This window comes from Entamoeba invadens, assembly GCF_000330505.1.
Source record: "Entamoeba invadens IP1 unplaced genomic scaffold scaff_1105074726127, whole genome shotgun sequence".
Classification (NCBI taxonomy): Eukaryota; Evosea; order Mastigamoebida; family Endamoebidae; genus Entamoeba; species Entamoeba invadens.
In genome coordinates, this window is record NW_004443569.1 from 92,324 (window position 1) to 106,275 (window position 13,952).

General features: G+C 24.7%; 1 protein-coding gene across 1 annotated transcript; it reads left to right on the forward strand.

Moving 5' to 3' along the window:
• Nucleotides 1-11,863: 11,863 nt before the first annotated feature.
• On the forward strand, nucleotides 11,864-13,153 carry EIN_443400 (serine/threonine protein kinase, putative; the record flags this gene model as incomplete). Its single annotated transcript, XM_004259103.1, has 1 exon — nucleotides 11,864-13,153. The coding sequence occupies one exon, from the start codon at nucleotides 11,864-11,866 to the stop codon at nucleotides 13,151-13,153; it is 1,290 nt and encodes a 429-aa protein (XP_004259151.1).
• Between the last annotated feature and the right edge of the window lie 799 nt (nucleotides 13,154-13,952).

Below are 13,952 nucleotides of genomic sequence, written 5' to 3' on the forward strand. Positions count from 1 at the left end.
GGTTTCAAAGAAGAAGATAGAATCAGGGAACTGATCTATTCTTGGGAAGTGACTGCCAATGGCGACAATGTTGTGAAAGCTTTCAATCAAGTCGGTGTAGTTATTGTTCCAAAAATAATTACAAAGCGAATAGAAGAGGAAAAAACCTTAATTATAACCCATCGGATGTGGTTGGTGTTATCAGAGTAGAAAAGGAGAAGGCCAGGGAAGTGAACAAATTCTTGGGAAAAACTCCCAGATTAGCTCCAGTAACCAAAGTCAAAAGGGTTTCTGTCGAAAGAAAAGAAACCAAAGAAAAACGACTTGCAAAGTCGAAAGATAAGAAATAAAACCCAATTGAGTTTTAGAAAAGATTGGTTAATTTATTAACAATATAATTACGAAAGGTGAAGCTTTGGGAGTGTTTTTATCAAAGTTCCTTGAACTGGGTTTGTTTAAAAAACAACCATTATTATCACAAAGCAAGTGCCACTTAAAAGCAGCGCCGTTGTAAGTATTATCAATACAATATATCCGAATAAAATTTTTGATTTAGACAATCTGAACCAACTTGCACACTTTTCTGTGATCTATCAACTGCCTACCTGTTGTTTGTTTTTATTTCAATGATTGTTTTTTAAACAAATGTATTAATTGTTTAGAAACGGAGTGTCGGTACGATAAACACATACACCATGACAACACGTTTAAATGAAATGCTTAATGGTTATTATTATGACACAACACTTCAAGGCAAATGTTTTTTTTCGTTTTTTGAAGTTGAATAAAATCAACACACAGAAAACTATCAGAGACTATCACTAACATGAGTATTCGTCATGTTGAAAAAAAATTGTTATGTCTTTTAATTTTTATTAATTTTGTGTACATTTGTTTCGATTTAAACTCGTTTCTTGAAAATTTGTTTTAATTTTTCTACTCGTAAAGATTATTGGAATAAAAATGTGGTTGAATTCCCGATATTCACCATTTTTTTTGTTGATATTTTTATCGAATTGCGATTAATTATAATATGAGTACAGTTTATTTTTGTACTGGTATTTTTAGAAAATGTTGGTTTGGTTGATTTGAATAGATTAAGTAAAAAAAAATTTGGGTAATGTTTAAATTGATGGAAAATATTTTTTTCACAAATAACCAAATATTAAGTTGAATAACATTTTACCATTTAAAACCCATTTTCAGTCCCATGGTATTATACGCAGACTATAATTGTTTTCAAAGATAAAACATTTTAATATAATTGATTGTATTTTAAAAACAAATTGTAAGAAATTTGAAATGTGTTTAAAATAGAAATTACACTGTTATATTTTTGATTGAATTTATATGTACTAATCGATAATAATACTATGATACTAATATCTAATACAAAGTATTATTTTTATTAATGATTGTTTTGAATTGTTTTATAATTATAACCAGGCATTTTGGTGTTTTTCTGTTGTCATAACCACATATATTATTGTCGAAACATACATTTGGTGAACTTACAACTGTTTTTGCAACCAATATTTGTTAACAACATTTCAAGAAGTGTGTAGTTTTTTTTTGTTTTGTAATAGAAATTAAAAAAAATTATTTTATTAAAAAATAAACCATCCAAAAAATTATCAAACGAAATTGTTATTTTTGGATCTAAATAACTTTAGAATTTTATCGATCTAAAAACCAAAAATAATAACATCAATAACAGGTTCAAATAATGGAAATTATTAGGAATATAATAAATAAATTATTGTGTTTGTCATGTTGACAAAGGCTGTTTTGGATTATATGCATAACAATATAGAATATAAAACGCTGTGAAACCTTTATAAAATACAATCTTATGTCACAAAATACGTTACAAACAACAGGTGTGCGAGATATGACTATTAACTCACTTCTCACTTTTAAAACTCACTTGTCAAAAAATGACTCACTACTTCGCTTTTTGACTCACTTTTATAAAAGTAACTCACTTAAAAAATAATTTACTATTTCAATGGTTTTTTAAATAATAAAATATAATTTCTTCAAATTAATAAAATATGGTTTTTATTTAAATTACTATATAATTATTCACTCAATCAAAAACTTGACCATATGGGCAAATTTGCCATTAATCAAAATAATTTATATCTGGATTGTAATGAAAAAACAATAAATATATTATTTGTTTTTGTATACAATTTATAATCCATATCCTTGTTTTCCGGTTAATAGACACGCTGTTTTTTTAAATAAAATTGTAAAAAATATAAAATATGAAACTCTTAATTAATCATTTAAAGCTGCCTCTATTGTTAATACCCAGCCGAGCCAAAAAAAAGTTTGTTCTTTATATTGATTTATCTCTTATTGTTGAATACGTTTAATAATCATCGATCAATTACTGAATGTCTAACATTCCAATAATTTATTTATAATTTTCTTTATTTTCATGAATCTCATGAGTCACTTTTAATACTGAACGAAAATTGACTTATTGAATCAACCGAGTGAATAAAGAAGAATTCATTGTTATCTTTGAAAAAAAATGAATAAACGATTTAATTGAATGGTTGTGTTGAAATCAAACAAGGTTGAACAAAAGAATAATATTATATAATATTATAAACTGTATTTCAAAACTCTGTACCATTTCCAAAATTTATATAAACCCTTTGTCCTAGTTTCCCATTATTTACTGTTTTTTATTTGTTTTATTTTTTATTTTCCTATTTGTTGAACCAACAACTGTACACAGTTTAAACCCCTTAAAAATCAATACAGTTTCAATTATTGAACAAAAAATCGGGAAATTACCCAAATATTGGGTAAATCTTCCCCGATTTTACAGGTTCGTTATTTGGTCAGTGGTTTATTTTGTAACTAAACGTGAGTAAAACAACATATTTCTAACAAACACAAGATAAACGATAATACAACAATAAACTAATGATCTAATGAAGGACATTGTTGCATCAAATGATACAACACTTTAATTAATAATAAGTTCTTGTTTATTTCAACAATTAATAACATAAAACGACAAACATTTAAAAACAATCAAGTTCGCTAATTCTACAGTATTAAATAAAATAAACAGTTAAAAAATAAGACTATTTAACTGTAAAGTCCCAAAGAATTATTTATGCTAATTTTACTCGTTTATACTTTATATTTTTATCTGAAACATGACTTGGTGATTCTGGAAAAACTGACATTGAGTATAAAAGTCATTTTTTTCATTTTTTTGCAAAATTTGTGTTATGGTAATCAATATTTTAATCCCAAGTTTGTTTTTTTATATATTTTCAAGTAAAATTTTGGTGCAAGATTTATTTGTCAAGTATAATTAAAAAATATAGGTTCGTTATTTTGTTTTTTTCGAGTAAATATTTATAACAAAAAATGAGGGTTAAGCAAAGAAAAAATAATTTAGGAATAATAAGTCCAATAAATTGGGACGTCCTAGTACAGAGTTTTGAAAAACAGTTTATATAAAACACGTTTGATATTAGGTTGTTCTATTATAATGTTTTTAATTGGTATCGATGTATTACAATTAAATCACATATTACAACGAATGTATTAAAATGTAATTATAAAATTTCGATCAAATATTTACATAATTTAAATAAGTTTTTACAGTTTATCAAATAAAATAAATAAATTCAAAAACACAAACATAAAAAAATAAAACTAATTCGAAAATGCATACAAGATAGACATGAAAAACTTTAAAAAACTTTTGTACCAATTTTAATTGTTTACCTAAAAATTAGTGATTAAGACTTACAACATGTTCGTTATTGTATATTTTGAAATAAATTTCTAACTTATAAACAACATCTGAATCATTTTTTAAAACATCTTACCACAAGTAATATTTTTACAATTGGAGATTGTTGTACCGAACTCGAAATATTTTATGAAAAAAAATAAAAACGAGATTAATTATTTTAAAGAAACCAATTGGAATATGATCCAAAAAAACGTAAGCTGCATTTATTAAGGTAACCCATTATTTTGATATAATTGAACAAATTTAAAGAATTGGTGTAAAAAGTTAAAATAAAGTCACTCAAAAACATGCTTTTTACAAACTACATGATATTGATAACGGGCTTCAATTTTTATCAATGAAAGGTTTGATAAGTGACAATGTAATGTCATAAAATGAAAATGTAGATATAAACGACGGGGTTGTTGATCATTCAACATAAGAGAAAGTATATGATATTTAAACACCAACACACACGAATAATGTCATTCTTCAAACACAAATAGGTAACACAATGTTGTTTATTTCCCCACAACTTGTTAAATAAATCACACCAATACAATATACAGAACAACAAAGAATAATTTAATCATCGTTGAATAAAATAACTAAAATAGTTCTGGTGAATTGAATTGTTTTGATGATTTGAAGCATATTATTGAACAAAAAAGTCAAAAAATCCAAATATTAAAATTTTTTTGTTGAAAAAATTAAACATATACAAATTACTATGGGTAAAAATAAAAAAAGAATCCCAAACACACATAGAGCCAGTCAAAAAAGAAAAATATATTATATAACTCTGGCTTCAATGTATGATGGGTTTATGAATCTTTCTGACACACAGATGACCATGTTACTTGAATTAATGGGAATCGTGATGGGTATCAGAGATATCGGTATGATGTCATTTGATGTTGAAGAATGCGCTCGTACCATTCAGAACAATAAAAAGTTTTTTACAATTGATGGAGAACGATAGATTAAAAGTCTTGTTTCAAAAAAAGACTATCATATGGTGGCAGATTTTTCCATAATTTGTAACGATGAACATTATTCACTTTTCGTTTTTTTAGATAATGACAATTCTCTTAAAGAAAGAAAAATATAGATAAGAAAAATTAAAAGTAAACACAACGTTGCAAATTGAAAAGAATGGATTCTTAAGTGTTTGAGTGATGTTAAACTCGACATTAAAAATGGAAATGATCAACTGTTGATGGTGCTTCTTCTATGAAATGGAGATTAATGGTCTATCTGGTCAGTTAGTCGAACACATTAGAAAGGATCAAAAAGATGAATTAAAATCAATCTTTTGTTATAATCACTGTCTAGATATTGCACTTGATTTTTTTTTAAAAAACAATTAAAATAGTTAACTCAAAACCATTTGAAATGTGGTTGGAATTATTATATTTATTTGAATAAACTGGAAGATGTTACTGAATATGCCTAATTTTAGTAACACTAGTTTCAATTTTATTGCAATTGTCTTTTTGTGTTGTTTAAATGTTTTGATACCTATCGTAAGTTTCACAACAAAAATAGTTATTAAATGAAAATACTACAAAAGGTTATACAAAACATACTTGAGAAACCAAATTTAAACAAACCGACATTTGTTTGAATAATTTTGTGAAATTAAATTTTTGAAAGTTTAAGTTGTGAGTGATTGGCTACAGAGTGTAGATGTAACATTCTCGGTAGCTTTACAACATATTTTTGATTAGATTAAAATTTTTTGAGATACAAAAACCTTTATCAATTCAACAGATTTCAAAGAACCTTTTTTGAAATAGAAATTACAAATGTTATGGAGTTTAATAACCTCAAAACAGTATGCTTATAAAATACAAATAATTTCCTCAAATCGATGATATTTCGTTTTTTAAATCAATTGAATAAAAATACGCGTGTATTTTCATACTCAAACAATAAATGTCAAACGAAAGTAAGCCAACAAGAATTTGCATTGCCATATTTTGGTCATTTTATTAAGCTGTATGAATGTTTATTGACAACTTAAAATGGTATATCATAATATGTTATACCTAACAACACTGATAGGCCTCAGTATCACCAATACACTCAAGAAGAATCGCAAAATGAAAATTGTTGCTCAAATCAAAACCAGAATTTGATTATTCAAAAAATAACTAATGGATGGTTTTTTGAGTCCAATCACACTTCCAAAAATTAAAATACCACAGATACTAAAATTGGAAGTTTATAATATTTATTCGATACGCCATCACGTTTCCAATTAAATGTAAAAAGTTGATGTTAGTAATAGTAGTTTAGATGAGAATGTAAAAAAGAAAGATTATATCAATTTAATATATCATTTCCAATAATTTGCATGAATTCATGTTTTTTGGTGTTGTTGAAAGACGTCTTTTTCCAAGAATTAAAATGGCAAAAAATGAATCTAAATGTAGTTTCATCTTGCTATGTTGAAAGATCCTTTTTTGAAATTAGTTATCAAAACAAATATGTCAGAATATACATTGGAAGAAAGAGTAAAAGCTAAAATAATGTATAATCGAATTTTTCAAAAACAAATGATCTTTTCGGCTCTTAATCTTTTTGAAAAATTTGACTGTGTTAAATATTTTTTTGTATTTTTTGAATTATTAATAAATTTAAATAGAATCAATGATTTATATAAAATAATGTATTTTTGTCTTCTGAATAAAACAAACGGTTAGAACACAATTTCATTAATGTGGATTATTCACAAATTAAAACAATAGGTCAATGTATTTTTAAGTCGTTTTAGATGTTGGGAGGGTTATTAAAGTGGCTCAATAGATTACACCAAACAATTTTACATTTCAATAATGCCATATATTGGGTCTTCATAAAAATTCCAACAGTCTTTGCACGTGTCATTTCATGTGTGACGTGTTGACAAGAAAATATGTGATTTGTTTTACTATTATAATTCATTTTTGTAATAGTATTTTAACCTTTAATATTCTTTCTGTGATAAACATTTGACAAACCACTAGTAATTCCATTTTGAACAAGATCAATAACACGTTTATCTTCAATTTTATTTGTGAAATTGTTATATTTAGCATAATTTCTAATTTGAAACATGAATCTTGAAACAATAGGATCTTTATTAGAAACAAATTTATTACAATAACAACAAGCAAGTTTTACATTATTAATTGTGTGAGCTATTTTGTTATCAATTCTGTCTAAAGTTGGTTTGTTATCATAAGTGAATTTACAATTGGAATAGATACAAATTCCATTATTAATTATTTCTTTAAAATATTTGAAATCTTTATTTTTAATGTTGTTTTTTAAAATATTTTTACATCTCTTTTTGCAATATTATCTTGTGTTCTATATCTATAAACAATATTTTTAAAATCATGTTCAAATAGTTTGTGTATTTCGTCATCTTTGATTTTAATAGTGTAAAGTTAAAAAAAATTAAAGATGTCTTTAATATTAGATAAAGTTGTTCTTAATAATTGTTCTTTTATGTTTTCAGTTCTGAGTTGTTGATAAGGAAATACACCTTTTTCTTTTATTTCAGACTTTCCATATGATTTACTTGCTTGATCTAAACTACATGGAGATACATAATTCAAAACATCTTTTAAATTAATATTGTATGATTTTTTTATATTTTTAACGGTGGTTTAAATGCTTAATTTTTTTGTTAAGTAAATTAGAAAAAAATCAGGTTCGTTATTTGATTTTTTTCGAGTAAATGTTTATAACAAAAATGAGGGTTAAGCAAAAAAAATAATTTAGAAATTGTTTGTCTAAAAAATCGGGGCATCATGGAGCTTTGCTTTGACTACGTCATCAGTATCGTCACCTTCAGTTTTATTAAAAGTGTATTTAATGGTCAACTGTTTACATGAATTTAAAGAACCAAGTATATTAATATTATCCGAATCAATGTAATTAAGATGATTAACAATAAACTTAGTATCGAAGTTTTCACTGTTCCATCCTCAAATATTTACATTTTTACTCCAATTATCAATTAATTATAAAAGATCTTCATTATTTCTGTATTCTAAATATTTGAAATGAATGTTCTAATGTTAGCTTTCAGATTATAGTATCCAAGTTCACAAATGTATTGAATGGAATCTTCAACGAAATTATTATTTTCAACTACATTTCCATTCTCTATATTGTATTTACAGAAATATTTTGAAGTATTTTTGTCTTCTTAATTATCAGAAACAGCAAGTAAAAATTCGGATAAAATAGCATTTATACTTTCTTGTTCAGAAGTTTTTTCTCCAATAAAATCGGTTTCAGTAGTTCCAAAATAATATGTAATATAATATTTCATTGGAGTATATTTTAAATTGTGAGCACAACAATAAGTATATAATTTGTCTAAAAATATTCTTGGACAATAAGGTAAACTAAGTTCAGTATTCAGTTTGTATTTAATAAAACCATTACATTTATATTCATGATTAGATAATTTATATCTTCCATCTTTATTATTTTAAAACATTCAAGACCACATTTAGAACAGAATACGTATTCAGTTAGTTTATAATATCAAAACAAAACATAACACGCTCATTACCATTTTCAAATACACATGAAATTAAATTCATTCTTCCTTCACATTTTTCTAATTTATATTTATGAATTTAATTTAATTCAATTGTATTTATTTAGTATCAAATTAATATTTTAAACAGATAGAATGAAGAATTTACAGAATGTTTCTATTTTAATTTCATATTGTAACACGTTAAATGTTTTGTTCTTCATGTCAAGTATAAATAATTAATTATAAAAAGTTTTAGCTAAAGCATTTAAAGTATTGTATCTACGAAAAGAAGATTATTTTTTTCATTTGTTTGAGCTTTATAATAAACTAATGCTTTGAACATACATAAGTTATCAGATTAGGTGTTTGCTATTATAATATTTCTATAATATTTAGAATAGATTTATAATTCTGAATTAGCCAATCCAGTTTCTCCAAAAGTATATTTAACGTTAATCATGTCTGTAATTCCTATGTTAGTTTGTTTTGAACTTATTAAATTATTCTTTGCAAAATCTGCTTTACGAATAATTTCAGTTTCAATATTTTTAACACAATTATTAATATCATCATCGTTTTTGATTATAGAATCTTTTGTAATAGATAATTTAATATTTTTAACTTTTCTTAATTTCAAAGTTATAAACTCTTTTCAATAATTCGTCATTGCCTTCGGTTAAAGGTAAAAAAAATGCAATTTTTATTTAAGATTTTTAAATTTTAAATATTTTTATTAGTTTTGGTTATATGAAAAATATAATTTTTTGATGTTAATTTGAAACAAAAAAGTGTATGACCTCTTTATTATTTTGAAATTTGTTTCATCTCTTTGTTATTTTTTTATCCATAAAATCGTCATTATTTTTACTATTTTTAGAAACAAAGAAAATCAGTTTTAACACTAAAAATAAAAACAATTGTTTCACATTTTTATTATGATCAAAATATAGAGTAAAATGTATTTCATTTTTTTATTGTAATACATTTTGGATATGATTGACGCATTTTAGTTTAATTTAATAAAGTAATTTGATTAATTGTTAATAGGAAAATAGTTGATCATCAACAAATTTTGTTTTATTTAAACGTAGTATTTTAATAAATACAGATAATAAAATAAACATCAAAATTAAACAAATTTGTTGCAAAAAATAAATAATTAACATTTAAAGTTTTTTTGATATTATGAAACGTCAGTCTGTATATGATTGTTGTTGGAGTGGCTTATTTGAAAAATACATATATGTTTAAACAATTTTTGATCGAAAAAGTTGTAATGTTTTATTCTTTTTAAAGATAAATGTGTTGATACAAATTAAATAACTGGAGAAACTTTGACAAAATCAATTATTTGATTCCCAATTAAAGTACAAATTGATTATAATTATCAAAAGGTATAATTTTTCGAAAAACATATAAATATTTTTATAAATAAATTGCGTGTAACAACTAATTTAAATATATATCTCGACCTAACAAAGTCTAAAAAACATAAATATTAAAACATGCATCGATAAACGAATTACATAGCAATGTGATATAATTAACTTATATTATCAATTTAATTTTAAATTGCAAAATATTCGAAACTTTAAAAGTATCATTTATAATTATCAAAACATTAAAAATGTTATCAAAATATAAATATTATGCGGGTAAACTCCAATGTGCACAAATCAAAATACACTTTATCTGTTTTGAATATTAAAAAGTTTGATCAATCAATAATTGGCCAGTTCATAGTTGTTTCTATAATTCAATTAAGCCATTGTAGTCATATTTAAGAAAAAAGAATAAAATAATATATTAACATTTGATAAAAATGATTTTTCATAAAGTATGTCATTTTGTTTGGAAAAAAATAGCTTAAAAAAGAAGTACATTAAAAGTTAAAGAAAACGGTTGTACAAATAACTAAATTACATAAATATTGCAAGACTAATGACAATAAGTATTTTTTAATATTTTTAATTTTTATCATTTTTTTCACAAAATCGCAACTGAAAAAAATGACACTTTTATGAAACAATTTTATTTAAAATGAAATATAAAAACTACATGAAATTAACCTTAAATATCAAATATAAATTATAAGAAAATTAAATATTAATATATTATTATTATGGTATTTCTAATGAAGTGATTAATAAGTTTTTAAACATATTTTTAGTTTAATTTTAATATAATTTATTAAATGTTTAGATTAAAAAATATAATATAAGGTTCAGTTTTTAATACATACTTTAAACAATTAATTACTGATTAGTTTACTATTGTATCTAAACTATAGATTGTTATTAAGTTTATTAACCATAAATACTAATAAGTAATCAATAATTTATATCCACTTTAAACCCATTTCTAATAGTTAATAAATTGTATTTATCAGCCACTTAAACATAATAAATAACATAAAAAACAAAAAAAAAACATAAATCGCGCGTAATTTGCATTCTCTAATTGTTAATTTATAAGGACTATGTATAAATGAATAAAATTGACAAACGGTAATGGGAATCCGCAACAACTCAACTCAACACAAACGCATCTCTGTTGTTTGTGTTGAGTTTGAATATTTGAACTGGTTTTTCTTAATTTTAAGTTTTCATTAAAGTTTTTTGAAAAATTAATGGTGTACAAAAAACCCATTTAATTTTTCAACAATTTAAGTCATTTTAATAGTTTATATAGATATAATTATAATAATATGTATAGTTTGTTGGTGGTGTTTTTATGAATATTTTTATTAAAATTATTTAATTTAAGTTAAATAATTTTTTAATTTGTAACAAAACAAATATTAGAAATATAACAGAATTTTATTATAATTGATAATGATTGTTATGATAAAAAACACATTCTGTAACTTGTTTGTATAATGTTACAGTATGATATAAAGCAGTGATACATTATAGTACTGTTGATGTAGATTCGTTTGCATATCAAAATTTTTGTTTTTATTTACAACTTCATAAAAATGATATGTGTCAAAAAGACATATCTTGACTTTTTTATTGTTTTTGAACTTAGTTTTAAAATATTTATATTAACCGCACAACCGAGCTATAATATAGCATCTTCACGAAAACATAATTGAATTCTACTCGTGAGTATTATACATATAAAATAAAATATTTTGATTAATAAAATAAACATTTGTCTCGAAAAAGCAAATCTTTAAAAATAAATATTTTTACTATACATTACTATATTATAGAATTTGCTTTGTGAAAATTTAAACTATTTTTAGAAATTGGGTTTTGATAAACTATTACAAGTCAAAAAATATAGTTTTAATCATTAAACTATATATATAGTTTATATAATAGTATATTTGTATTTTGAATAAACACAAATTTGAAACACTGTTATAATACACTGAAATTACGTATAAATCCGGGTCATTTTTGTTCTTTGATAGTTCATTTTAAATCAAACTCAAATCATTTTTTATTTTTGAATAAAAAACACCAAAAAGAAAGAAACTATAATAACCCGACTTTTTATTTTTTACATGTTCTGGAAGTAAAAAACATAATAATTTGGGTAAAAGAAGAAAAAGGGAAATGGGTGCGGGTTTTTCTCCAGGTGTGGGTTTCTCGCCTCACTTTACCAAAAAAATCACACTCTTTAAGTTGGAGCACACCAACATGAAATTTGTCGAAATGGCAGATGGTCTGATAATTCACACCAAAAACGAAGGATTTGTGATCACCGACGATGACTTGGACTATGACAAAATTGATGTTAACAAAGAAATTAAAAATCTGTTTTCTATTGGAAACACAACAAATTACAAAGTCAAGATTCAGTTCACCACTAAAACAAATGAGAAGTACATAATTTCATTTGACCCACAAATAATAACAATTCCTCCAAATTATGGGTGCGAGTTCAGTCTCTTTTTGACGCCACTGTGCAACTCGAATATGGAAAGTAGTTTTGTGATCAATTACGTCATCTTCGCAAATGACGCCAAAACATGTATACATCAGATGGACTTTAAGTACACCACCAAAATATCAACACGACTTGATCCAGACAGTCTGATTGAAGAGAAACAACTTGGTGAAGGCTCTTTTGGTGTTGTCTACAAAGGAAAATTTGGAGGGAATACAGTTGCTATCAAAAAGATGAAAAACGCCACCAACTCAAAAGACCAAATGGCTGAATTTGAGAAGGAAGTGTCAATGCTTGATAAATTTAGGTGTGATTATATTGTCCACTTCTATGGCGCCGTTTTCTTTCCCAACAAAATATGTATGGTCACTGAATTTGCTGAGTTTGGGTCTGTGTGTGATATGTTGAAAAACAAAGACGCAAAAGATGTGGATATGAAATTGCGTATCAAAATGTGTTTTGATGCAGCAAAGCGGTTGTCTTATTTACATAAAAATGGAATACTTCACAGAGACATCAAGCCAGACAATGTATTATTATTTTCATTGAATCCAAACGATGTTGTGAACGGCAAATTGACTGATTTTGGATCAAGCAGAAATATTAACATGATGATGACTAACATGACATTCACAAAAGGAATCGGAACACCAAAATATATGGCACCTGAAGTGTTAAATAAAGAAAAGTATAAAATGCCTTGTGATATTTATTCACTTGCAATTTCATTCTTTGAAATCATTGGATGGGCAGAACCATTTCCTAAAAAGAGGTTCGAACATCCATGGGAAATAGCAGACTTTGTTGGGAAGGGAAACCACCTCACTTACAATGAAAACTTTTGCATTGAGACACAAGAAATGATAAACTCTATGTGGGATATCAAACCTAAAAAACGAATTTTATGCGACGAAATTGTGAAAAGACTCGAAACCATTTTTTCCAAATTCCAATAAAAATGTTTGAGAAAGACAAAAACAATTAACTCGCTGTTTTTAAAATTTGTTTTGAATATTTCAAACCTTGTGTTTCAAACTTTTTAACAAATTTTCTTGTATAAAACACAAAATAATGTTCAAAGTGTTATGAAATATACAAAAATTTAATTAGAGTACCGTGAAAAATCACTGCGGCGTGAAATATTACTGCGAATTGTTAGATGTTTTTAAAAATAACAATGACACTTATAAATTTATTAAAAAAATAAAAAATGCAATATATCCACCATCTGATTGGTATTGTTTTGGTAAGGCAATAAGATGTTATTCCGAAGCTTCACATTATATTTTGAATAATTTTATACAGAAAAATGGAAGTTGTGGCAATTGTTGATTTAATAATTCACACTTTAAAAAAAGATAAAGATAAAACTTTGAACCATAGCAGAGATAGGAATCTCATATTTCCATTTATTTACAAAATACTAAAAATGGAAATTATATTATTTTTGTAAAAAATAAAATCCGACATAAACCAGGGTTCGGGAAATTTTGATATTTTACATGCCAAAATATTTTTTTATGTCTAAAAAAATTTATCTTATAATTGCATTTTTTCTTCTTTAAAAAAAGGAACTAATCTTAAAAAGATGTCTTAAGTAAAAATAGGTTAGTGGTAGCCAATATATTTATAAACAATAAATCTCGTATAAAAACACAAAAAATTCCAAACCCCGTAGTATACGTTATTTTTAAGAAATATTGTGCAAAAAAGTGTAATTTTATCGAATTTTTGAAAAGGCTGATCCATACATTA